The 25,081-nt window shown below is 51.8% G+C and overlaps 10 protein-coding genes across 10 annotated transcripts; 5 read left to right on the top strand and 5 right to left on the bottom strand.

The window, feature by feature from the left end:
- Nucleotides 1-368: 368 nt before the first annotated feature.
- Nucleotides 369-2,730, top strand: CTAM01_14530 (Zn(2)-Cys(6) binuclear cluster domain containing transcription factor; the record flags this gene model as incomplete). The annotated part of the gene is made up of 2 exons (XM_060530529.1): nt 369-1,447; nt 1,500-2,730. The coding sequence occupies 2 exons, from the start codon at nt 369-371 to the stop codon at nt 2,728-2,730; spliced, it is 2,310 nt and encodes a 769-aa protein (XP_060374908.1).
- A 139-nt stretch (nt 2,731-2,869) lies between these two features.
- On the bottom strand, nt 2,870-5,218 carry CTAM01_14529 (RTA1 domain-containing protein; the record flags this gene model as incomplete). The annotated part of the gene is made up of 4 exons (XM_060530528.1): nt 2,870-3,532; nt 4,058-4,557; nt 4,614-4,749; nt 4,814-5,218. The coding sequence occupies 4 exons, from the start codon at nt 5,216-5,218 to the stop codon at nt 2,870-2,872; spliced, it is 1,704 nt and encodes a 567-aa protein (XP_060374907.1).
- A 404-nt stretch (nt 5,219-5,622) lies between these two features.
- On the bottom strand, nt 5,623-7,239 carry CTAM01_14528 (C6 zinc finger protein; the record flags this gene model as incomplete). The annotated part of the gene is made up of 2 exons (XM_060530527.1): nt 5,623-7,114; nt 7,190-7,239. 2 exons carry the CDS (start codon nt 7,237-7,239, stop codon nt 5,623-5,625), a joined length of 1,542 nt encoding a protein of 513 aa, XP_060374906.1.
- A 1,436-nt stretch (nt 7,240-8,675) lies between these two features.
- On the bottom strand, nt 8,676-10,478 carry CTAM01_14527 (cytochrome P450 4V3; the record flags this gene model as incomplete). The annotated part of the gene is made up of 3 exons (XM_060530526.1): nt 8,676-8,799; nt 8,872-10,280; nt 10,329-10,478. 3 exons carry the CDS (start codon nt 10,476-10,478, stop codon nt 8,676-8,678), a joined length of 1,683 nt encoding a protein of 560 aa, XP_060374905.1.
- Nucleotides 10,479-11,688: 1,210 nt separating this feature from the next.
- Nucleotides 11,689-12,153, top strand: CTAM01_14526 (uncharacterized protein; the record flags this gene model as incomplete). Its single annotated transcript, XM_060530525.1, has 1 exon — nt 11,689-12,153. One exon carries the CDS (start codon nt 11,689-11,691, stop codon nt 12,151-12,153), a length of 465 nt encoding a protein of 154 aa, XP_060374904.1.
- Nucleotides 12,154-13,823: 1,670 nt separating this feature from the next.
- CTAM01_14525 (GDSL-like Lipase/Acylhydrolase) lies at nt 13,824-14,985 on the top strand (the record flags this gene model as incomplete). Its single annotated transcript, XM_060530524.1, has 4 exons — nt 13,824-13,968; nt 14,039-14,087; nt 14,148-14,828; nt 14,919-14,985. 4 exons carry the CDS (start codon nt 13,824-13,826, stop codon nt 14,983-14,985), a joined length of 942 nt encoding a protein of 313 aa, XP_060374903.1.
- Nucleotides 14,986-17,192: 2,207 nt separating this feature from the next.
- On the top strand, nt 17,193-17,777 carry CTAM01_14524 (uncharacterized protein; the record flags this gene model as incomplete). The annotated part of the gene is made up of 1 exon (XM_060530523.1): nt 17,193-17,777. The coding sequence occupies one exon, from the start codon at nt 17,193-17,195 to the stop codon at nt 17,775-17,777; it is 585 nt and encodes a 194-aa protein (XP_060374902.1).
- Nucleotides 17,778-18,733: 956 nt separating this feature from the next.
- On the bottom strand, nt 18,734-19,709 carry CTAM01_14523 (uncharacterized protein; the record flags this gene model as incomplete). Its single annotated transcript, XM_060530522.1, has 4 exons — nt 18,734-18,835; nt 18,895-19,157; nt 19,214-19,441; nt 19,505-19,709. The coding sequence occupies 4 exons, from the start codon at nt 19,707-19,709 to the stop codon at nt 18,734-18,736; spliced, it is 798 nt and encodes a 265-aa protein (XP_060374901.1).
- Nucleotides 19,710-20,843: 1,134 nt separating this feature from the next.
- On the top strand, nt 20,844-21,285 carry CTAM01_14522 (uncharacterized protein; the record flags this gene model as incomplete). Its single annotated transcript, XM_060530521.1, has 2 exons — nt 20,844-21,084; nt 21,146-21,285. The coding sequence occupies 2 exons, from the start codon at nt 20,844-20,846 to the stop codon at nt 21,283-21,285; spliced, it is 381 nt and encodes a 126-aa protein (XP_060374900.1).
- Nucleotides 21,286-22,431: 1,146 nt separating this feature from the next.
- On the bottom strand, nt 22,432-23,017 carry CTAM01_14521 (uncharacterized protein; the record flags this gene model as incomplete). Its single annotated transcript, XM_060530520.1, has 3 exons — nt 22,432-22,505; nt 22,567-22,691; nt 22,752-23,017. 3 exons carry the CDS (start codon nt 23,015-23,017, stop codon nt 22,432-22,434), a joined length of 465 nt encoding a protein of 154 aa, XP_060374899.1.
- Nucleotides 23,018-25,081: the final 2,064 nt, after the last annotated feature.

Raw genomic sequence — 25,081 nt, 5'->3', positions numbered from 1 at the left:
GCAGGCTTCATTCGCGAGAAAGGCCAGTGACAGGAAAAGTCGGAATCCCTCTCCAATACCGACGGGATGGGACGGGGTTGGAAACACAATGGTACTCTCCTAAATGAGGTGAGGCGAGGTGAACATGTTCTTCCTTTCACATCGCCGAACAGCTTAACCTTGACGCGTGATCCCTGCCGCCACAGTGGGGTTTGTTCTTATCGGCAAAGCGTCCGAAATGCGGAGAGACCCCAAGAACCATCTTGCTTCAGACATCTTTCTTTCTTCCACACCAACTTCCTCCCAGCACTGAACGCTCATCCCAGAGTTATCCGAGTCTCGAAGACCAAATAGACTCTCATCCATCATGACGATTCCATGTTCGTCATATGAAAGCGACACTTCCGCCAATGGAGTCTCCCGCAGAGCGCCGCCGCCGCCGCCGTAGAGTCCCGGATGCAATTCGAAAGCGGGCACCCCGGGCGTGTGATCGATGTAAGGCACGCAAGAACAAATGTATCGAGACTCCTTCTGGTGTATGTGTGCGATGTACTGAGGGATCTCATCCATGCCGCTTCGAACGGGAGCGTAGCCCAGCTGGTGAAGAACATGAAGCCTCGACTTCGACAATAACTTCAATAACCGCGGGCACAAGATCTATCGGCATTCCAGAGCGAGAGTCGAATCGGACAAACAACGATGTCTCTTTTACTCTCAATACACCTTTGGGTCAAAGCATGAACGACGAGTTCTCTCCCGCAGATAGCGCGCCTTCAGAAGCCTTCATGTGGCCGCGCTTCCTATCCCGTCTACGGGATGCCTTTTGTCTCGACTCACAGCCACCATCGGGAGATCAGGATCTAGCAAGCCTGCAGCCTCGAATATCGGATACACCTCCAGCTGATCCTGCCGAGCGTAGGCGCATCAAGAGAGCAGTGAAGAGCTTTCCCCCGCGCGGTGTCGCCGACTTTCTGGTGTCGGTTTGCATCGCTTACGGGACCGATATTTTCTTCTACCTTGACCAGAGCCACTTCATGGCAGAACTCGATCAACTTTACAATGACGAACAGTCGACTTTGAGAGAAGATTCCGGTTTTGTTTGTCTTGTCTTGGCAGTCTTCGCGCTAGGGAGCCAGTGGACAGCGCTGGCGAGACCGGAAGACCTGAGCAGTGCAGCCTCGACGGAAGATCGGAGCGTTGATCCCGGCCGGATATTCTACAATCAGGCTCGTATTTTGATCTCTGATTTACTAGACCGGCCTTGCCTCAAGTCAGTACAGGCGACGTTCATCTTGGGCGTCTACTTGATGCCGGCTAGCGCCATCAGTGCCTCCTATGTGTACATGGGATTAGCACTGCGAAAGGCTCTGGCTATTGGGCTCCACCAAGAACCTGACGACCCCTCTTTGACCGAGGACGAGAAGGAAACCAGACGGAGGCTCTGGTGGTCGATTTACTCCCTTGAAAGGTATGTCTCCTTCTGCTGCACCATGCCTCGAGACTTGCGCTAACAGCGATAGAACGGTCACCATCAAGCTCAATCGACCGCGATCCGTAGACCAGGAGATCATCACAGCGGGTCTGCCGAAACCAACTTCACGGGACGCGTCTCAGAAGTTTGACAACTTACAGCATCAAATAGCAAACGCAGCGTTCGTCAGAATCATTGACAAGCTTTCAGAGCCTGGGTCAGTTGACTTGAGTAGTCCTAAACAATGCCCCAAGGCTAATGTTACCAGCAGAGGATGGTCGAATACCAACCATTCGCACACAGGAGCTTTAAGACGTCCCACAGATGCCCAAATATCTCTAAAGGCATGGAAAAAGGGGCTCCCGTCATCACTCAAGCTACAAAATGTCGATCCAAAGTCATCCAGCTATCGCGCCGTTTTCCACCTGCACCTCAACTACTACTTCGCCTGGATCGACATGGGCAAGGTCTCCGTGGTGACTGTTGTCCGCGCTCGTCTGCAAACGATTTTCCACGCAACCGCCGGTCAATCCGATGTGCCTAGAGACGTAGAGCAGTCCTCAGAAGCATGCATCAAAGCAGCCAAGAAGATGCTGGAACTTTTCGAGGGCCTTTGTCGCGGGGGCAATATGGCGCGGTTCTCCTTCACAGACTTCCAAGGATGCAGCATTGCCACGATTATCGTCCTCCTTGCCGGAATCCTGGACCGTGATTCTGGGTACGAGGGGCGGGTGGCTTTTGGACTTGATTGTCTCCGCAAGATGTCCAGCTTCGGGAACACGACAGCAAAGATGGGAGTCCGCTTCGTTGAGGCCCTACAGTCCATCACGAATGAAGCTAGGTCCAAGTTGGTGATGGCTCGGAGAAGAGAGATGAGTCAGGCTCAAGAAGCCTCATCAGGACAGGCAGAGGGCTATGGACGATGGGCAGAATGGCTGGCGACTGCTGAGGTGGTTGGCAGCCCTTCGAGCGACGAGTCCGACCTCGAGGGGGAGCAGTCGGGGCAGCCGCCGGCTCCTGCTCATGGCCCATTGATATCACCAGACATCATGCTCTCGTCTCCATGGGAAGAAGCAGCAGCTCTCCAGTTACAAGAGATGTCAGCCTCGAGTTTCGGCATGCCAGCGCCGGAAGGGGTGGCAGCTGATGAAACCACGTTGATGCCATTGCCCACGGGAGAAGAAGCCTGGCTGCCATCTTTTGCATGGAATGATGACCAGATGTACTTGATGGGTTTGACTGGTATGGATGGACTAGACTTCATGGGAGGGATTTCATAGTGCTGTCGGTTTACCCTTTGGACATAAACGGAGCAAGGATACATACAATCTGAAATGGCAACTGATCATGTCCACTTGCTAGGGCCAGCTCCTTGTCATCTGAGTTCACCCTCGTTCCCCTCGACTGCTTTGGATTTGGTCACTTTTCCATTGCCTGCAATACCTGCTCTCGGCACTCGTTTGGATGCTTCGAAGTGTCGACGACAACCACGTTGCCGTCGGGTCTGTACGGGTTCTCAATCCATCTTCGAAACAAGGCCTCCTGTTCGTCTCGTCCTTGGCACGCATTGCTGTCAACCGGAGGACTATATATCCCCGTACGCTGACTTCTCATCGCTACCCTCTTCTGCAATCTCTCATCTAGCATATCAATGTCGACTTGAGGTCTGCACTCGATGTACCAGTACTCAAAATCTACTTTTTCCGCCAGGGCTCTCCCACTCGTGATTACTTCTTCGTAGTTGCAGGTGCAGTCTACAATGAGATTGCGGCCCTGTATGAGCATGCTGCCGGCGAGCGCCCAGAGCGTTGAGTAAGCTAGCTTTGCGGCCTGCTCAAATAGTACCCCATTATCGAGGAGAGAGGACTTGATAACGTCAAGATCGAGGATGACGGCATCAAGAGGCTGGGCTAGGAGATTTGCTGTGGTGCTTTTGCCCGCGCCCGGCGCTCCTGACATCTGGAGGAAAAGCCGCCGTGGCGGACTAGAATCTTGAGAAGGCATTACGATAGCTGAGACGCTGAGTTGACCCTGTCTGTTACCAAGCGGGCTGCTGATCAGGTTTCCTCTGGCGCTGTAGTACTGCAGAGTTTCTGCACAGATTCGAAGTCTTCGGGTGAGGCAAAGAAAGAGGCAATCAAGCTTAGAAGTACTTCATGCTTTGAATATATTTATCGTGTCCCTTTGGCGTTTAAAGCCAACACTGAATCACTGAAGAACATTCCTCCCAAAACCTGATCTCATATACTTTGTGCGTGCACTGCCACAGTGACGTGTCTCGATCTGCAGCATTCACTTAGCTCCCAGCCACAACGAACCGACGCCGCAATGTGAATGCAGCCTGAACCATTGGTACTTGCTTCGAACATCGACGCCTAGACTCCTAAAGCCCATCACCGAGCTCTCTCTAGTTGATTGCTGTTTCCTTGCCCGACCACTTGCTTCTCTGTCATCTCATGGACTAGGGCTTCTCCTAGTAAGCTCGTGTCCCTCCGGATCCTGTCCCAGTGGAATCCTTCCCCTCCTCCTAGACAGCCCATGCTTCATGGTTGCAAAAAACCCGGGCATGTCCGACCCTTCACCATTCATTATCATAGCCGGATGTACCACGTTGAAGACCGCAATGGCGAGAAGCATCGGCAAAGCTTCCAAGACGTAGAAGTAAGCCTCGTGTGTAATCAAGACATTGTCAATCCCATGGCCCGAAGAAAACTCAATCAGGCGGTAGATGATCCGTACTGAGATCATGCCGAGGGAAAAGTAAAGCGCCCAAAGCAGAGGTTTCCAGGAGCGGGATTGCTTCCTGGAAAGCTTGTCTAGGCTTTGCATCTCGACCTGGAACTTCAATGCCAGGGCGACGAAGATGAGGATGAAGAACTCTTGGAGTCCGATACCGCCCATGTAGATATGAATCGCCTTCATCTGTTCCGCGGGTGGCGCTGTTGGGCCGGCCATGCTGCCTCCAGTGAGTTGAACAGCAAATGATATGATGTCAAGTGCGACAAAGATCGCGGCGAATGTTGCGGCGGGAATGCGGAGGAGAGAGCGCGAGGGGTGAAAGAAGTAAATCATGCGGCCCAAGGTCATGTATGCAAAGGCGTTTACCCCTGAGAAAGCGTTAGACTTCTTTCAGTGGAAATACAGCTCAGATCTTTGTACTTACAGATAGGCGCAAGCAAGATGAAAATCTGAAAAACGAGGTAGATGCCGTTACTCTGCTGATTCTTGCTGCTTGCAGCTCGGAAGATGAAGGCCAGAGTCTCCCAAATGCTCGCCATTATAATAACCCAACACCATCTCTAGATGCTAGTCAGATACTGAGCAACTCACGTCGACTTACTAGCAATGCTAAAACGTACGAACCTTCTTGTGCTTGGCGGCCTGCCAGATGTGGACGACGGTCAAAATGCCGAAGAGAGCCGCAAACACCGCCGCAGCCGCGAAGCTAGGGTAGTAGTTCCAGATGGCACCGCATTCGCCGGGTGGGATGTAGCCATTGGCATCGGGCTCGATCGTCTGGACACACGTTGGGATGGCGATATCGATGGTCTTTGCTGGGACTGTGACGTAGCTATTCGTAACGCCGGGAATGGTGATGTACTTTGTCGCGATGAAGTCTCCCGTCGGAATAGATGATGTTGATGAAGAAGTTACAGTAGAGTCTTGACGATTTGCCAAAGAATTTGGCAAAGTGGGCGTGGGTGAAGATCCTGATGGTAAAGCCAGGGCGGTCGCAGCCGCGGCCAACGTGATCCAAGACAAGTGCATCGTGATGAGTGTCGAAAGATGTGGAATGACGAGGAGAATTGAGCTTGATTATGTTGAATTTTCTTCATCTTCACAACGAAGTCCGCCATTCTCGCCTTTATAAGTGAGATTCTTAGGCCTTCATCGCTGGTGTAAGTGAATGTCGATAATCGCGGTGCCTGGCGATGCACAGCCCCCCACGTTTGCAGCTGTTATGTAAAGAAGCGAGCCGACCAATCGTAGACTCTCAAGGGGCGCAGCTTGTCGATGATAGCAATGTAGAGTGTGAACCCCTGCAATGTCAGCACGGTAGCTTGAGACCTGGCCGCGTGTGAGGCGTAGCCTTCCTTCGAGAGGTTTAGCGTCATCGAGAGAGAGACGTGCGGAGGGAAGCAGGCCCTGGGCAAAAAATAGCAACTAGATAATCATGGCTTGCGCTTCAATTGTACTCGAAACCACTCCTCCTGGACAGTGATAGGCCCTCCGTGATCCCTCATCAAGAGAGCGACCTTCTTCCACATGGCGATACCGCCATTCTTCTCGTGGACGAAGCGTACCTCATCTTGCATAGCCGAATCTTTAATTCGCCGTCCTTCCGGTGGTAACGTCCCGTCATCGACGACATTGGTAATATGCTCATCGTGTCCGAGGTCCAGCTCGTGCTCAAACTCGACAATCTTGCGTCCGAACGCCAGAACAGTGTTGAAGTCCCAGAGGTTCTCCCTCTCGTGCGCAATCGTCTTCATGAGACTCAAGGCGGCGATTCGCAGTGACAAGGACCGGCACTTGATAAAGACGAATCCTAGCAGTGGGCTGAAACCCATCTCAAAGGTGAACTTGGCCCGTCCGATCCTCTGCCACATTTCTCGGAAGATAGTTTCGACTTCACGACCAAGCTCGATGATCCGTTGGAACTTGTCCAGATGTAGATCGTATACCAATTCGCCGCGAGAAAAACACGTGCTGAGCCAAATCTTGCCTACGTGCCACTTCATCTCAAGTAGGCGTTCAACGAGCTCTTCTCGCATGGCGGCGCGCTGGCAATTATTCGGGGACTTTTGCACCATGTACGCTTGGAATGCCGCAGCCCAGTCATCTAGCAACTCGTCCATCTCATCTCTTTCCTGCATTGTTAACATATCCGGCTTGGGATGCGTCTCATCACCAAGGCGATATTCGTCAGCGGCCCGTACAAAGCGAATCGCGCGCACGAGTAACGGATCCAGCGCTGCTTGAACCTGCTTTAAGTTGTAGAAGGGGGGTGCTGGAACTGGATACGACTCTGGTATGGCCGGGAACGTTTCCGGTCGGGCACCGAAGAAGAAAGGGAACACTCCAAGGCGACAGAAGGCCGGCGTGAGGTGCTCTCGAACGAATCGCGATGTAGACCTGGAACCATTAAGGATGTTGATGCCATGCCTGCAATGATCGATGGCACCCTTGCATTCGCCACGAAGCATATCGATACACACGAAGAGAATGCACACAAATAGGACCGTCTCCTGGTTGTTTGTTGTTCGCAGGTGTTTGATCGCCTCGTTGTAATGCGCAACCGCAAAGGAATTCTTCTCCGAATGCCGGTCTAGGGGATCCTCCTTGAACTTCTCGTACAGCGAACTGATGGCCAATGCGGCATGTTTCGCAGCAAGCTCCTGGTGAGAGACCTGAGAGACAAGATGAGTCCAGAAGTAACTATCCAAGGGCCCGGACAAGACGGGGGCGACGACTTTGCGGAAGAAACTCAAGGCCCGGAGTTCTGCGTCCGATGCGGCCTGGGTCGGAGGCGGATGGATGCGGAGCAGCTGAGCCCATGAATATGTCCCCGTTGGCGGTGTCACGTAGCCATCGCATCTCCGGCCCGTGCTGACGCACCTGTTGCATGCCGGGCGTGCTTCATCACATTTGACTCTTCGGATTCTAGGTTGGTTAGCTCTAACGTACGTGTAGGTATGAATGATGCCTTAGAGCTTGCGGCTGGGCTGTTGGACTCACTTGCAGGTTACACAGCCCGTCTTAACCTTTGCTACCCCGAGTCGAGCCATTTGCGCGCCACAAGAACAAGCAAGCAAGCGAGTTGTTAGGGCTGTGTGGTTGTTGTGTGATGGAGGTGGAGATGCGCCCTGAGAGACGCGTTTCTCACCTATCTCGTAAAGATGCGAGGTGGCCTATGAAGAGACAGGGAGTCGATAGTAAGGTGTGTTTGATGTCAGGGAACGAGCCTCCTCAAGTAATGTGAGCTTGCGTACGAATAGTCCCCGCGCCGTCGCGTCGACTAGGTGGGCGGACTAGGTGATGTGCCATGGAACTGAATCCCGAGCCACATAGCGTGACGTTGTCGTTCGACGGTGTTCGTTTCAGAAGCGAACAAGAGAGCCTGAGACCAGAAACGCAGCATAATACACAGTTTCCCGGCGTGTCTTCGTGTCCAGGTTCGCAGTGACCACCCTCCCTTGCACACAGCTCGTGTCACCATCAGCCACCTACTCCCATCCACGCAACCATACCAAAAGAAGATCGGCCGGCCGCTTTTGAAAATAAGCCCCGAATCCCTCAAGTAAAAGCCCACTATCTGCGGGGCAAATGCGACCAGGCCAATCGGGCGCCGTGGACTCTAAATAAGGTCTGCTTATCTAAGTTGTTCTCTCTCGCTTCTTCCTGCGCTTCAGTGTCATCTCAACTTCAACAATGACATGACAAGACACCTTCATCTTTGTCTCATTACATGATTCAGTCATTACAGAGTCCAGACGCATTACCGCGTTACCGAGCAAGAGGAAACTTCCAATAGTGGCATTCAACCTATTGATGCCGAGCCTACTCGAAGTCAAGCGCGTCTACAGTCCGACGAATCACCTCTCGATGAACACGAAACTGTGCTGATAAGTAATGTCGGTGCTCATCATCAGCACCGCTCCTAGGCCGAACTAAAAGAACGGGAAAACGGCCCGCAAGAATGCGGGAAGCTTCGTGGGCATCCGAGATCGGGCCCGGGAGGCATTTGGCATACCGGCCGATCTTGAAGACGCCGGCGATGGAGCAGCGGCACGACAAGTGAACACGCTGCCGTCGGATCTGATCGAGCACAGATATTGTAAATCATCAAGTCATATTCTCGAGCTGGCTTCTGGTAGATGACGGCCTCACGAAGCCGTGTCCGACACTCCCAGCTCTTCCCAAAGCGCTCAGCAAGATAGCAACGAACCAGACCTCCAGCTTCTACGTCCTCGTCGCAACTCCGACTTATCCGGCCAATGCTACATATGACTCTCCGTCCGATGTTCTTCGCTCCGTCGCTTGCTAACCTTTGAGGCTCCGCTGGAGCCGGGCAAACGTTGAGTCCTCGACCAGGCCGATACTCTCCCCGCGCGGCTTCACCATGGCGGACAAGGCGGGGTTGCAATGACACCGATGTCCGACCTTCCCGAACTGTTACCCCTGCATGTCACTTCTGTCAAGTTGTCAACACACCTCGAAACGCTCAGTCAGACTTCTGTCGCAGCTTGACGTGAACCGGCATCCCGTCAGAAATCTGCGGTGTGCCCTTCTCAGTCTGGTAGCACCGGTCTCCCTCCACAAACATTTTGGGGATTCTGGTATTCTCGCTGCGCACAGAGTCAGCGTTTAGGTCCCCATAATGGAACGAATTGTTGAGGTGTGCGGTTTCGGGAACTTACTGGAGGGCATCCCACTCGTCCCAGGCGCAGTCAATCTCAAAGTTGCGCGCGAGGGAGACCAGGACCAACTTCATTTCAACCACGGCTAGCTCTTGGCCAATACAGGCACGGCTTCCAAGTCCAAAGGTCCTCCAGCCGTGCTTCTTTGGGTGCAATTCATCTTCTGGGTCTGTCGTCATCCATCGCTCCGGCACGACCTCGTTGCCTCTCGGCCATAATTCCTCGTTGCGAGACTGCGAACGTAACCCGTCCCATATGAGGAATCCGCCGGTGGGATACTGCTCTCCTGTGATGCTGTCGGTGATGCGATAATGCGATTGTCCGTCTCGAATGACAGGAGGACCGGGAAACAAGCGCAGTGCTTCTTTGATGACTCCGCCTGTGTAGAGTAGGGAGTTGAGCAAGTGCGGCGACTCTCTGATCTTGGCGCTTGCATCTGCGGGGTCTTTGCCCAAGACTTCGTCGTGTTCAGCCCGTAGCTTTTGGCCAACTTCGGGATTCTTGGCGATGCAGTGTATCGCCCAGCAAAGGGCCGTGGCCGTCGTATCGTAACCGGCAAACATGAAGATCTTGAGCTGGGAGACGACTGTCTCTAAAAATAACCGGTCCACATTAACCACGCCAGACATGGGCTTCAGCGCCAAGTCGATGATGGTCTTGAGCACCTCCTTCTTCTTTGATCCTTTGAGGGATCGCTCGATCGATGGTAGTAGTTCGCTGTACATTGTCTCCCTGTTCTCTTTGATAGCAGCCAGCCGCCACGGGCTGTACCACTTCCACATGGTGACAATGTTAAGATGGAGAATCACCCTAGAAATCTGGTCCATGAGAGCACTTCTGAATCTGCTAGGTCCGTTTGTCTGCTCATGAAGCTCGATATCAAGCACCGCTCGGCCGATGACATCCATGGTCAAGTTGGTCGTGGTCTCCACGAGCGGAAACACATCACCCCAAGAGCCGTCGACGCCAGCTTTTTCCCGCATAATATCGGCGAACACCTCGACATCCTCCAACATTCCGGGAACAAGGCCGAGAACGTTTTTATTACTGAAACTGGGGTTGAACCTCGCGCGCCACGTCTTCCACGGCTCGCCTACCAAACATGCGAGGTCCATTGCTTCCGTGATCGGGGCCAATGCCTTCTTGGTCCAGTCACTACGCGGCACGCTGGCGTCGAACATGTAGTGGCCTGCTGCTTCCGGGTGCACAGTGAAAACTAGCGGAGGACCCATAGGCCACATGTCGGCATAGACTGCTGAGGGACACGATGTCCGGCCGGGGAAGAGCGTTTCCCAGTTGTCGACGATGGCTTGAGCATAGTAGTTGAAGTGTACGTCTTTGGGTAAGTGCGAGGTGAGCTTCATGAGTAGGCGCAAGTGGCCAAATAGAAGCGAGTGAGGCATCATTGGCTATGTCGTGTTAGAAGCCTGGCTTCCCAAGTGTGCTTGAAAACTCACGACTCCTTGTCTCTGAAGCTTGCGAAACCTCATTCGCTCTTGGACCATTCGAGCCAAAACGTAGCCGATGCCAAGTGCTGCGGCCAGACCCAAGAGGCGGAACATCATTGCCATGGGGCTCTCGACCCCCGAAGCTGCGAAAAAGCCCATTTGAGCGGTCTCCTCTCTGATGTTCCGGCAGAATCTGCGGGTTCTCTCTCAAGTCACCTTCGTAGCTCTCTCTAGCGACAAGAGTGCCGAACCACCGTCTCTCTTATACATAAGTATAACGGGAGGACCCGTCAAGGATTGACATATGCCGCGGTCGTAAAATGACAAAAGGCAGGGCCATCATTGGTTCCACGATCAAATACCCCTCTCAGACCAACGGTGGTATCGCAGGCCGAGGAACAAGACTGATGTAGAGTCGGCCGCCTTCTTCATATGTGCATGCCCCCGCGGGACTCTGCATCGGGATTCTCCATTCTTCAGGCTTGGCTTTGCAGAAACGGGTCGAGAAAGCCAGCCGTTCGTTGCGGGTGCTTTGTGGGAACTTTGGGCGGGGATCTGGCGGCTTCTGGATCTGCGAGCAAGGGTTGTGCAGGGCTTCCGAGGGTAACCTGACTTATCGTAACTGCGCCGTTGGTCGGTTGGTCGAATTTGGTTCTTTGGTATATGTAGTGTAACGGTGTAACGATCGACAGCGGATACGTGATATGTGCTCGCATATCCGTACTGGTGTTGGTGTCGCACAGCATTTGATCATTGCGAGGTGGCTCTGAGTACCTTAACTCCGAGTGGTGTTCTCGGAAAAATTCTTTGGTACCAAAGCAGCCTTGACGTGACAAGTATCTTGACGTGATTACAATTACTCGGCGTACAACGAAACTCGTTGTTTCTTTCACTTGCCGCATTAACTACATCGTCGCTTGTTCCCAGGTGAGCACATCTTACCTACTTCATCAACGAGGCCTTAATTGATACAAACTTTCATGTTATGAGAGACCCTGTTTATTTTTCTCGACCCATATTTCGTTGCACTGTCATTCAGCTCAGCCCATTCTGTGGCTGGAAATGTCGCCAGGTGTCTTCATACTATTTCGGGGTGAGTCATGCGGCAAACACAACTAACCCGATGAGACTCAACACATAGAGCGCGATCTGAGCAGCGCCGCCAATACACCTTTAAGAAGGAGGCAAAAACCCTTCTCTAAATCGAGATACTTACTCAAGAATAGTTATGGTTCAAGAGACCAAAGACTAAATTCATTAAGTGGGGTAATCTTTTCTTGATAAACTCACCTTTGTCCCCAAATGACTGCCAATCATAAGCAGGAAGCACCCACAGGCAATTGGAAATTATCGCCAGAACACAACCACAATGTCGGAGATCGACCCTTCAAGCCCACATATTGCCACCTTCATGGCCAAAGTCTCCGCTGAGCTCAATATTCCTCTTTCGCCACCCAAGGATGTAACAGCTTTCGGCGACAATCCGGCCTTGAAAGACGAGCTCCTGGATCTTCTGCTTCAGGGCAAGAAAACATCTACAACAACCTGGCCAATCCCTGAAACGCTTCATTGGGGAGTTGGTGACCTTTCCATTATACTTGACGGTAGAGGAGAACCAAGGGCTATCATCAAGACAACGTCGTTTGAGAGATGCAAGTTTCGGGATGTAAGGGAGGAATTCGCGCTTGCGGAGGGAGAGGGGAATTATCAAGAATGGAGAGACGGGCACAAACGATATTTCGAGCGCAGTGAGGATTCAAAGGATTTCAGTGAAGACGTTGAGGTGCTATGCGAGTGGTTTGAAGTAGTGTATCCTCAAATTACGAGCAAGTAGAGTCGAGCAAACCCATGTTGGGGAAGAGAATGTGAAAACCGCTTTGGCTTGGGCCAACAAATTTCAACAGATAAGAGCTAGTATAGCAAAAGTTGTATCAAATAATCTTCTCCAAGAGCAATTGACGTGTATGGAAGTGCTCCGAGACAAAAGAGAAGTGATATGCAGCTTATTGCCTCGAAATGCAAAAGGATTGGGCCCTAACCAGGATTCGAACCTGGGACCTCTCCCAGACGTGTCGTGGAGACCCTAAGGGAGAATCATACCGCTAGACCATCAGGGCGGTTGAACTCGAACTGAGCTTGTTATCGATGAGGTCGAGAGCGAGATGCGAGACTATGTTGTGTTTGTGGGTGGAATAGGGCTTTGTCGCTCGTGGGGACGTTTGGGGGCCGAAATGAGGATCCGCGGGCCGGTCCCGGACGCCCACAACCCGGAGGGACCGGCTCTGGTGTGCCGGAACCCCGTGGTGCAATGGTCCTGTAATCTGGCCAGCGGGCGCGGGTTGAGCTTGAAAACTGGCGCAAAGGGTGCTGCATATGAGGCAATTTGTGATAGGATCCAGTTGTCACAAGCGCACCAGCGAAGCCGGCTTTCTTTTTACACCAATGAACATTGACATCTCAAGAGTGAGAGACGAGTTCCTAGACTCTAGTCACTTTGGCTACATTCTGGACGCATCGAGAATCTGCCCTTGGACGCACTCAAATTTGGACCCCAGGAATTCATTCCAAAGATGTTGGGCTCTCATTCCCTAAATTCCCGAAAATGGGCTCCTCATCTAGTTCCATGGGGATTTGGTGTCCCGCTGTGTGCACCCCACGTTGATGTGGACAGCTTGCATGGGGGTTTTTCTTCCCAGCATGTTGCTGGACCTCTTGTGGGTTCACAAGTACAACGCGGCAGTCCGGCAGAAAATTTTGGGAAGAAAGGGTGAGACTACAAATACTAGAGCAATAGTGTTGTGGTAATTAATATCTTGCCAGTCGCCAAGCGAAATGGAGTACTCTCGATTTCATCATGCAATGTGTAGAGGTGAGTCGAGCCGGCGGTGTGCTTTGCGGGACTCAGGAGACGGGGAATGCGGAGAAGATCTCCGAATGTAAGATCTTGAAAACCCGAAAAGAACTGCTTTCGAACCTCAGAAGCACAGGCGTGGTCTCAGACCTGGACGCTCATTTTGAGCCAAAGAGTGCTGTATTGCTGCACCCGTGCAGAGTTGGGGAATCTTAGAAACATTGCATTCCAGTTGGTCCCGGTTCTGGAGCTTCAAGCATAACTGTGACTAGCTCTCTCGTGAAGCAGATCACCTCAAGTGCTTACTTTCGAGCCGTAAGCTTATGTGCATTAGTGCGATACCAGTCTCGTAGGCTGGACTGATACATCCAAGCTGCATTATTAATGCTCTTTGACGCTTGAGCCTGTGACGCTACCAACCAAGTTCGCGTCATAACATGATGAACGCGTACGCCCAATGCCTCGATTGATCCGGCAGTCCGGGACAAACTTTGAGGTCGATATTTTCTTGGGTGAACCTTGATGTCGCATGTCTTCTCCTGGGAACATGCAAACTCTTGATGAATCTCCATTGGCCCAAAGATTCGTACATCAAGACGACTGAAAGCTTGGCCAACATCCATAAGAAGAACTGAAATCATAGAGCGGCCTACATGACGATGCTCAGTAATGGAATTTGGATTGCGTTCCTCGCAACGGCTTACGCTGCAGTTCTGCCGTCAACGCAGTTGCCACGTGAGGTCAAAGCCTCTTCCATCTCTAGCATTGTAGTATTCGGTGACTCTTTCAGCGACAACGGTAAGCGATCGGTGGTAATTCGACGGACTTGCGTTCAGGATGAACATGACTGACGGGTTGCGAGTTATAGGGAACGGGGCTGCTCGAGTATCGAATAATGCCTGGCCTACAGACAAATAGTCAGTGAACCCCTTTCCGCTATGTCTGTTCTAGTTCAATTCATGTAACAGCCAATTCAGCTACAAGGGTCGCTTTTCGAACGGCATCGTCTGGGCAGAATATGTAGCAGCTAATCTCTCATTGCCCCTTTACGACTATGCGGTAGGAGGTGCAACGACTTCGAATGCCCTTATCCATGGCTACACAGGCGCAAAGGGTGATATCGCTGTACCTTCTGTTATTGATCAAGTCGTCTCGTTCTTGGCGAAGATAAATCCTCAAGGGGCAGCCTTCGAAGCGTCCGATTCGATGGCAATGGAAAGCCCATTGCTGATCCTGTTTGCTGGTGCCAACGATATCCTGTTCAAGGCCAATATCAGTGCTTCGCAGTCGTATCAAATTCTTCGTCAAGCCGAAGCACAGCTCCGCGATGCGTACCCAAGTGCAAGAGTTTTGACTCTAACGCCGCCCGACATCTCTAGACTTCCGTATGGCTTCTACTTAGAAGACAATCTAGCAAAGAACCAGTTGCGAACTTTCACAGACCAGCTGGGAGAACTGCTCGACAGGTCAAAGACGGGAGCCGTCAACCTTGATCTTCGGCCGCTCTTCGACGAATTTGAGTACCATGCTTCTCCTCGGGCGTACGGATTTGACCCACTGGGAAAGTACGGCAGTTGCCTCGAAGGTGCATATGGCGAGACGCCGAACGTGACGATCTGCGGAGACCCAGATAGGCGGGTATACTGGGACGAATACCAGTGAGTTTTGGCTGGGCTCTTCTTTTCGTTTCTTTTCCGAGCCGACTTGCCGTTTACCCAGCCTTCAGCTCTCATTCTGACGTCGTGCAGTCCTACAACTCATACCCACTCGTGGATTGCCAAGGAGGTTCTAGACGTCCTGAGAGGTCCGTTCTGATTACCTCTTGTGGTTGAGGGAGCGAAAGTTGGAGTTCCGAGGTTGTCGGTTTCGGCATAAATGGAAGAATGCAAGTATACGGGGGGCAGCGTAGAAGTTTTCTTGGAAGCAGTTTTACAGAAAGAGCGATGAACAAAAGCGAGACATTGGATCAGACGAAAGAAGCAAACTCGCTGGGCCAATACCAAGTTCCAATTCCAACTTCGGTCCAAGACCAGGGGACCCCTCGCAGGTCTGTCCTGAAGAGGCGAAGGCATCCCAACCCTCCCCTGCCAACTCCACTTGACCCGGCTATTGTTGACGCCAACTCTCTGTGTCAAACAAGCACGGACGAGTTGTTTGCGAGCTGAGGATACTGCGTCCCGCCCGTTGCCGCTGACAAAGATGCATCCTTCAGGGGCGGAGTTCTTGGTTCTTCGTCAAGCTGCTACGAAATCCGATGTGCTGACCATGGCTACATAAAAGTCAGACAGACTGAACTGGATCAGCTATGATTTGTGATAAGATAGAAACAAGCTCAGAGTATTGAACTAATTTTGGTGATATTCTTTCTGCATGTTCATGCTTCGGACTTGTACGATGGATCTCCATTCATCCATATTGGATGGCGAATTTCGAGTAGAATATTTTGACATGGTCCACAAGTCTTGGCAAGGCTCGTTGTCACAGAAAGCACGGTACGAAATTCAGGGCTGGTGGCCGCGTCTTATTCTCTGCCCATGATAAGCGGAAAATTGAACGCAATGACGTGGAAACAATTTGGCTTTAAGCGCTCTTGCGTTCCCGAAGCCGGACTTCCGGGCCTAGGTGGATGAAGTTATGGTTAATTGGTTATTTGGTGATGTGGCTCAACAACAGACGAAAAGTGAAGCAATCTCGGAGGCGTCTCACCGATCAATGTCACAAGCCGTTGAAGCAGGGCAAGGCAATTCGCCAGTAATGCGGACATGACTTCCCGAAAGCGTTCTTTGCAGTTAGTCGAGTGTTCCCTAACGCCGCGACTCTCCTGAGGTCCAGGAGTTTCCATCCCACGTTGCCGCCCAAAATTGTTTTCTTAAGGCTGGTCTCTGTGCAGGCATGTCCCCTGGCCTCATTTAAGCGCGACGTGCTGCCATCTGATGACGCGTAACTAAGACATGGTCCGCCCCCGGTAGACAGGGAGACTAAGCAGCGTCCCATCACCTCTCTGGACTCTGCATCCCCGTTAAAAAAAACAAGTGAAAACCCCCGAACTAGGAACAACGGCACCGTTCCCCTCGCCCTAAAATGTAAAGGTGAAACGAAGACGACGACGTCCCTCATTTACAGCAAACGCCCCATGGTCGGAAAATAAGGGAGCAGTGGGGACCCTGGACCCGTCTTCCTTGAAACACACGGCCGTGATGGGTTGAACATCGAAAGCCGACCACTCAGAGCCTTCCACACACACTCCAGTCATGTTCCCATCCTGGAGAAGATCTGTTGCTCCTTGGTCTGGTCTAGAACCCTCGAGGCTCGAGCAAGTTGTTGGTATCAGCACTGTCGACTCGCTGAGCTGCGCGCATCCACCCATCCATCTGCACCATCCACCCACCCACGCGGCATCCATCCTCCTGATCCCGCCGCGGAAAGCTAGGCCAACAGTTGCCAAACTCCTGTTACCCCTGAGAACCCACCCGTTGGAAATTGACAGCAATATGGCGCCCATGCTTCTCACCACTGTTCTGTCTTGATCGAAAGCGGGAAAGTCGGGCCACCCTTCTATCCAAGCTGGACCTTGAGCCGCAGACAACTACCGAATAGTGGCAACTCGTCCGGGGCCAAAGTCGCCAAACATGGTTCTTGCTCTGCTAAACGCCCACATCCCGCCGGGCTGGGTCGGCTCCCCTTGTCGATCTGTGTCGTCCGATGGCGCAACAGTTCACCATGTTGCTCGACCAAGTTGACGCCATCCTGGCAAACCATGAGCCAAATCGGTGGCGGATGGCAACCGGGATCCCAGACGTCGAGATCGATATAAGATGCAGCTTTTCTCCTTCCAAGACCAGTCTTCTTTTTGCTCTCCATCCCACTCCATCTTCATCACTTTCATTCCAAACACATTGAAGCTAGTCTTCTTTTTCCGTTCTTGATACCAAGCCTTTCATTCGTTCCTTCGAACCACATTCATTACCAACCTTTCCCACCTCACAAAACAACCTCTCAGTCAATCTCATAACTCAGACAAAATGAAGGCCAACGTTATCGCCGCTACCATCCTTGCCGCCTTCTCGGCTGGCGCTTTTGCTCAGGACCAGGAGGCCGAGTTCCCCACTGGCTTCCCTACCGACCTCCCCTCCGGCTTCCCTACCCAGGTCCCCGGCGCCGCTAAGCCCTCCGGCGGCTTCGGCGGTGGCTTCCCCGGCTTCCCCTCCGGTGGCTTCCCCACTGGCTTCGGCGGTGCCCGCCCTACCCAGGTTCCCGGCGCTGCTCAGCCCTCCGGCGGCTTCGGCGGCAACTTCCCCGGCTTCGGTGGTCACTCTGGCTTCCTGACCCGCACCCGCGGCTCCTCCGAGGAGGCTGCTGGCTTCGGCGCCCAGGCTGCTGAGACCCCCTTCCCCACCGGCACCCAGTCCGGCGGCGCTCGCCCTACCGGCAAGGGTAAGGGCAAGGGCAAGGGCAAGAACCACGGCACCGGTGCTCTCCCCTCCGGTGTTCGCCCTACCCAGGTCCCCGGTGCTGCTCAGCCCTCCGGCGGCTTCGGCGGCAACTTCCCCGGCTTCGGTGGCGATGCTCCCTCCGGCGCTCCCTCCGCTGAGCCCACCTCCGCTTAAGCGACAAAAACAACTTCGACGATGACAAATTCGGCTTATGGGTTTGACTTGGACCACTTGGTTCAGCAAACGGCTTTATCTGGAGCGTGTTTGGACGATTTCTAGTGATGGAAGATGTGTTTCTTTTCTTACTACTCCACGTGGAGCTTTCATTGTATAAATACAAAAGCCACTTGGAGTAGCTGGCTGGTACATTGCATAGGCGTTTGCTTTTTGTAAACTTATCAAATAAGAGCATCCGTCTTTTTCAAACTTCTGGGCCATGAATTTGCTGTGATTGCTAACTGAGAGATGTATTCACATCAACTGCTTTGGCCTCTCTCGTTGCTTCCCCGACACCCCTTTGAGAAGCTTTTGGACCGTTACAACTTGGATCCCGGAGTGAATACTTCATTGTTACTGTTTTTGATGCAGTCGAATACCTAGTTATAAAAGATGAACTGAATTAGCGAGCCTGCTGGCTAGCTCGCCAATCCTAAGATTATTTCATTTCCTGGAAGTTAATTACAATTTGAGTGCAACTACTTTGGCTGATGAATTTCGGATGCGCTTTGTATTTTTCAATTGTATCTGCATGCTGTTCCGTCCTTTCCTACAAGCATGGTAAACTAATAGTATTGACGTCCGCGAAGCGAAGCAGTCAAACAAGGTTTGATCACAGATCCAGGAAGGTACAGTGCGTATTTAGCTTCTTGAGACCTGAACCAAAGTCTAGAAGTACCTTTCAGAGCATTGGTTTCCATTCACTTACCCTGTACGAATGACTACATAGGAATGTCTGTAACCTCACACAACATTTTAACGTAACCCTATATCCGTCCGCGAGCCATTTACAGGCTCACGATGTTCTTCTGTGGCACATTGCTAGCTACCTAGATCATGTATGGCGGTGGCAGACCACTTATATTACACTTGCCTCATCTTCTCATGTAATCGTATCTCATGCTCCAGTCTTCTCACAGGAGTTGAGTTGCTGCCATAACAGCAGCCAACGCAAAGGCGATAGTGGCAGGCTGATTGCTGTTGGCAGCGCTGGCATCGGTGCTCGAAGTAGCAGACTAGACTCGTGTTAGAGATCTTGACCGTGATCCATGGTTGCCCCAGACCAATGACCTACCGAGCTCGAGCCGGTGGCAGATGCTGTGGAAGATGGACCAGCGGTGCCGGATGTCCCTGCCGTGGTAGTCGCGTTGGTCGTGCTGTTGGAAGCAGTGACAGGCGTCGCGTCAAGGTTACATCCGTCCGCGGCTTCTGTGACACCGTCTCCGTAGTATTGCCAGATGTCAAAGGTATTCGCGCACTGAAGACATCCCTCGAAGTAGTCCGTCCAAGTGGAGTTGGTGCAGTAGCCGTCCTCAGCTGCTCCAAGGATGGCGTAGCCTAGATATAGTCATGAGTCTGTCTGATCAGGCGTATGAGCACATCGAATCACATACCGCAGTTCTCGTGGCACTCGTACTTGGCTCCGCTGGTGACTTGACGCGCGTGAAGAGGCACGATGGGGAGCCATTCCAAAGCCGTAGCAGTGGAGGCCAAGAGCGCGACAGCTGTGACGAACTTCATATTGACGACAATGCTGACTAGATGCGAAAGGTGGCGGATGAACTCGATCAATGATGGCGAGGCAATAACTAGAAAGAAGGCTGCGCGGTAGAGAAATCGCGCTGCGCCGCATCTATATAGTTCATGCCACTGCAGCATCCCGAGCGAGCAGATTGTTTGCATACGCAACCACTCCCGGGGATCCTCTTGGTGGGTCGATAACTCGCAGCTAGATATTCTTGGCTGGATGCCTTCAGCCGATGGGCGAATCATGTTCTGACGGCCGAGAGCGCCGAGGTGCTCAGGTCGCATCGGCGCGGGTTGAAGTGGGGGATCAAGGATAGTCACGTTGCGATGGGCAAACTTTCGAGCAGAATTCTGCAATGTCATCGTTCTACAGCAAGAGGCACAGACGAAACACCAGTTTACAGTAAATTGAATACAGTAAGTTGGTGTCAGAAATCCAGTCCACTTCCCCGATGATGAACATAATTCGAGGCAACTGAACAACTCAGAAGGCATCTTACATCAACAAACTCACTGCTCACATTTCCACTCTTGAGAGGTATGCTCATCGGCCAGATTCAAGTTCCAACACAGGGTTCCCATGCCGATGTGGTAGGACAAGATCTGGACGCATGTTATGATTGGAAGATGGCATCTTATCAGATCATCTGATATCCGCTCTGCAATCTCGGTTTCCCTCCACAACACGACACACCTGAGGCCAGCATCTCGGTGCTCCTTTTCTTCGCCTCAGGCCGTTAGGCCGAGACATCTCAAAGGTTCTCCTCCGACTCGGCCGGGACCTTCTCCGGCCAACGGACCACAACCGCCGAGGAACACCGGCCGGATCGCCTCATTGTTTGAATGGAAGAAAGGGTTGGGCACGAACAGGCCCGGCCGCTGACACCCTTGTGATAATCCTGGTCCAATAATCCACCATCATGTGGAGTTTCTTCCTTCGCAGTCTTGCGGTGTGGGCTTGCTACCCGGTCGAATACGCACCCAACCCCGTTCGCGACCGTTCGACCCAATCACTCCCCCGACATGCCAGTCAAGGGTTTGTCGTCTTTTGAAAGATCCGGTTCGTCGCAACGTGCTCGCAGCGGATCCTCAACAAACGAACCATGGCGCAAAACTCCCGATCGAGTCTTGGACGAACCACGCGAGTTCTTACCGCCAAACTTCTAGCCCACAGATGCATGGCCAGCTCAGTTGTGCTAAACCCATTCCGCTCGTTCTTCAACGAAAGAGTCTTGTGCGCCGATGATGTTCCTGTGAATCGCAGGGGATCGTGAAAAAACCCACGGAAACCGAGTGGCTGGCCAACTCAACGCCCACCGCCTCTTACGCGCCCCGGCTCGGCGTCCGTTGCCCGGGTGCTCAGTTGTTCGCCTCACGATGGCAGTCTATTGTCTATTAAAGACTGGCCAGTGGCCGCATCTCTTGTCTGAGTTTCTTTCTTGGAAGATATCCTCTTTCGAGGTCCACCTCGATACACCACCAAAACAATCATTCAACATGGCTCAGGCCTCGCCTTCGTGGCAAAGGCTGTTGGGGCTGCTGTCAGTGCTTCTGGCACTGATCCTCGGCGTCTCGGCCGGGGAGCACGGTGCTGCTGTCACCGGCTGCCCCGCCGATCTCGCCTCGGCCCCGGAACACACCTTTCCTGCCGGCTTCGACAACAGCACCGACGTTGCTGAGACTCAAGCAGAGCGCTCGCACGTCGAGAAGCTCGCGGCGACCAGCTTGCACGGCATGGGTATGCTCCATCTCAACATCCCATGTGTTCTTGGATCCACAGACTAACACTCCTTTCCCAGGCGCCCAATCCAGCTTCGAGGCTTTCCGAGTCGAGATTCCTGCCTCGTGTAACACTCCCAGCATGAAGAGCTCCCTCATCGAGCTCCCCATCAGCTTCGCCAGTCTCCACATGCACCTGCAGAACATCCGAACCAAATAACCTCGATGGCGGTTTGCCCAACACTCAAACCGCCGACACGAGATGAACTACTTCACCCGTGTTGGATTCGAACATACGATCTCCGACACACTTAAACCCTCACGTCGGGGTGTGCTTGGTGTACCATGATATTACACACTAAGCAAGTCCCGAGCCCGACTGCTCAAAGAGATGAGCCGTCACACAACAAACTATCTACGACAGGAACGACATGACTATAACGAAACGAAACTCACGACAAAAAAACAATGCAACGAAACACGATGTCACGGACAATATCCCCTCAACCACATGACTGGTTGGGAAGTACGACGAACGAGCTTTTCTTTACCTCTCAGATACCAAAACCTTCTCCCTCTTCACCGAGGTTTCAGCCACTTGGCTCTTTAAATACATCTTCTTTGTCTTGAACAAGACTTTCCGTCCCGATGCCAGTGAATTAACCCAAAGTCCGATAAGATTGACATGCTTCACTAATGTACAGAGTACTTTATGGGAATCTGGCGAGTTTGAAGTGATGCCGTTCTGGTCCACAAACGTTCAACTGAATAGCTTTCCATTCCCATACATACACACAACGAGACATGTAGATCTGCTAACAGTCATCAGTGCTGGTGTGAGTCTTCCGCTGATGTGAGTCTGGGAGTCCCCCAATCACGCAGATTTATTTCAGTGATTTTGATAATAAAATTGACTTGAAGGCTGCCTTCTGTGGACGGCAACTAGTACGCATGCCATGCTGCAATGTATAGAACACGCCATGTAGACAGCAGAAGCGTCAGGCGCAAGGCATTATGTAAGAGAGCCCGGTGGAGGTATTGAAAGTGCATGTAACTTGAGTATAAGAAAGACGACGTGGAGGGAGAGAGATACATATTTGTGGGAATACAGGAAGAAGAACTTAAGCGGCCGGCGTCTTCGAATAGTCAGACACCGAGGAAAGTGCCTGACATTATCCGAACTCGAGTTTCGAAACTCGGACTTGGTTGACCATTCCTGTCTCAATGCCAGCCCAATCGTCACAAGGAAGGCAGCTTGAGTCAGTTCCGCCATGACGAACGTCCTGCTATGCTTATCACCCATTACTCGGAATCCCCAGCGCAGATGCGCGCGAAAGGAGATTGCTTTACAAAGTAAAGTTAACAATCATTTCAGGGTACTTGCGATTCCCATCTCTTCACCGCACCAAATCGTATTTCCTCTCAATTCAATACGTTTATCTGTAAGATATTATGTCAGCTATTTCCACAAGGTTTTTCTTTTAACCAGTTTAAAACTTACTAAGGTCAATGATGTTCATCTGCAATTCTTTATTGACTCCATCGGCGCAATAGCACGTCATCTCGACCTTTTTCTCGTTGGCTTTACCAAGTGAACACTTTTCGCATGACTTATCAAAACCGCCTCTGGAGTGAAACGAAGAAGATTAGCGGGAAGAATTCAGGGGAGGCTGCGTGTATTCTAACCGTCGCCTCCATTGTATTTTTCCATGGTCGTTGACGAGGCATAAGTTTAGATTTAGCTCGTTATCATACGGCTTGCCGTCCAATGCGGTGCACCCGGCCAAAGCTTTGTAGAAGGCGCGTCTCGGACATTCTTTACATGGTTTATAAAATGCTTCCTTGAGACTGACTGTCTTGCAGGTTTCCATGAAGCCACCTTGAGATTCAGCGAAGGAGGTTGTTGCAAAGAAGGCAATAATTGCAGTGATGATGCCGGTCATGAGCTTCATTTTCGCTACTCGTGAAGGACGATTGCGAATGAGACTGTGTCGTAGGGGGATGTGAATGGGAAGCAGGTCGAAATTCGAGTACTGTTGCAATTGACTGTCTCCTGTAGCGAGGCCGTTGTGTGATACATGAGTGCGAGATAGCGAGAGGAGGAAGTTCAAAGAGACATTGGGATACCGGGCTATTTCAAGCCTAGTAACGAGGCCGTAGTCAAACCACTGTATGATTGGCAAGGTAAGAACGGTCGCTATGATTTCTATCATCTTTTCTTGTTTTAATGTCAGCATGCAGTGGGCGGTGAACGTGGACGGTGTCTGAAAGGAAACTGCTCAGATCTCAAAGGGGGAGGTGGTGAAGCTCGTGATGTCTTCTCCCCCAATTGGAGCCTGGGAAAGTGCGATTTGGGGGCTGAGGAGACATGGTGATAGAAAGAACCACTGATTGTTGTACTGATCTCTAATGCATATGGTGCCTGGCCTTCTGAGTAGGTGATCGAGGTTCTGATAGGTTGCAGAATGCCTCAAAGGCGGTCGTTCACGGTTCGTAACAAACATGTGAATAAGTGCTATGCACATCGTCTTTCTCAGCATGTTGTTTTTCCAGGGAACAGGAGAGAAAAATCACCAAGACTTACCGTCATTGCCAGCAGAGAAGGCTCGTTGGAGCGGGTTTCGGCGTTTTCAGGCTTGGCTATGAACACCGCCTTTGTTCCGCAGAACCTCATGAAGGCCGAGAGCTATCGATGTTCTCTCTCCAAAGAACCAACCACTCGATCCGGCATGACCGCCTCATCAAATGACATTGATGGGTGCGCAAGGAGCAGAGTTTGAAAACTTTCGTATGGGTCCTCTACCTAAGACGGTTGATGAACGGCACTCGAACCGACCGGACTGAGGTGTATCACCACTCACCTCGAGATACTCGCGTAAGTATTCTTGTTTATACCAAACTTTTCTAGGTTTCTTACGACCCTGCGTCATATCTTCTTTTTTTCCCTCTTTGATCACCTGACTCGGTTGCTCCTTCTTTCCGAATAGGCAGAGAAAAAAAAATGAGGCTCATGAACACCGGGGGATTTATTTCTCCACGGCAACCAAATTTTGCAGCCTCCATCTATCAACCTCATCCTCTCCCACTCTACCCTACTACCCTTTCTACTTTCCTACCGCACACAATTTCCAATCCTTTCCTTTCCAATATTATTTCCCTTCACTATCAATTCAACAACCAACGCGGCCCATCCTCGTCACACTCCTCTTCACACGATCAAAGCACCACCAACCCAATAGCCTCATCGCTTCAATCACAGCTTTCCTGGACGATTCGCCATATCGAAATCTCACAATGCTCGAATTTCCACGCATCTTCCCTCAGAGATTCTTTTCATGACGACTGCGGGCCTTATCGAGTGAGGCAAGCTTGCCGGAACGCGTCACTCGCGTCGCCCTTCGGGTCCTTACTTCACCTCCAGCTTGGCGCCACGGCATCTTCAACTCTTCTCTCTCATCGACGACTTCAAGCGGTCCCTCCAATACCAACAGCTCAGGTAAGTGCGAAGATATCCCCAAATCTAGGCGACCTGGAACTCGTCGTCCGCCAACGGATTCTCGAGGAATGCCCCCGTCTACGCGATCACTGTCCAATATCGGTCCAGCACCCTCTTCTCATCATGTCCCATACTTACTCTTCCTTCCCTCAGAATTAGAGCCCAAAGAATTGATCGCTCTTGCTGCTTGAAAAGTCTGTCTAGAAGGCGGTGTGAAGCCTGCCAATTTTCTCCCCTTGACCTCACCTTCCCACCAGGCAAGTACTCATCTCCCCGATCTTTCGGCACAAAGCCGCCTCTCCTTCGTCCCTACAATCTTCGTCTCTTCACACTTCGTCTTTTCTCTCTTCGTCCTTTCACACTCAGTCCTTTCATACTTTCCCTCTACACACCTCGTCCCGTCGCACTTCAGCTTTTCACATTCGTCGCTTCATACTTCTTTTTTCCACACTTCCTCCCTTCATATTTCCTCCCTTCGCACTTCGTCGCTTCATACTTCATCGTTTCATACTTCGTCCCA

The sequence above is a fragment of the Colletotrichum tamarilloi genome (genome assembly GCF_030869305.1).
Source record: "Colletotrichum tamarilloi strain Tom-12 chromosome Unknown Scaffold_125.1, whole genome shotgun sequence".
Lineage (NCBI taxonomy): Eukaryota > Fungi > Ascomycota > Sordariomycetes > Glomerellales > Glomerellaceae > Colletotrichum > Colletotrichum tamarilloi.
Note: the sequence above shows the minus strand (reverse complement) of the source record. Positions and strands in the feature narration are given on the sequence as shown.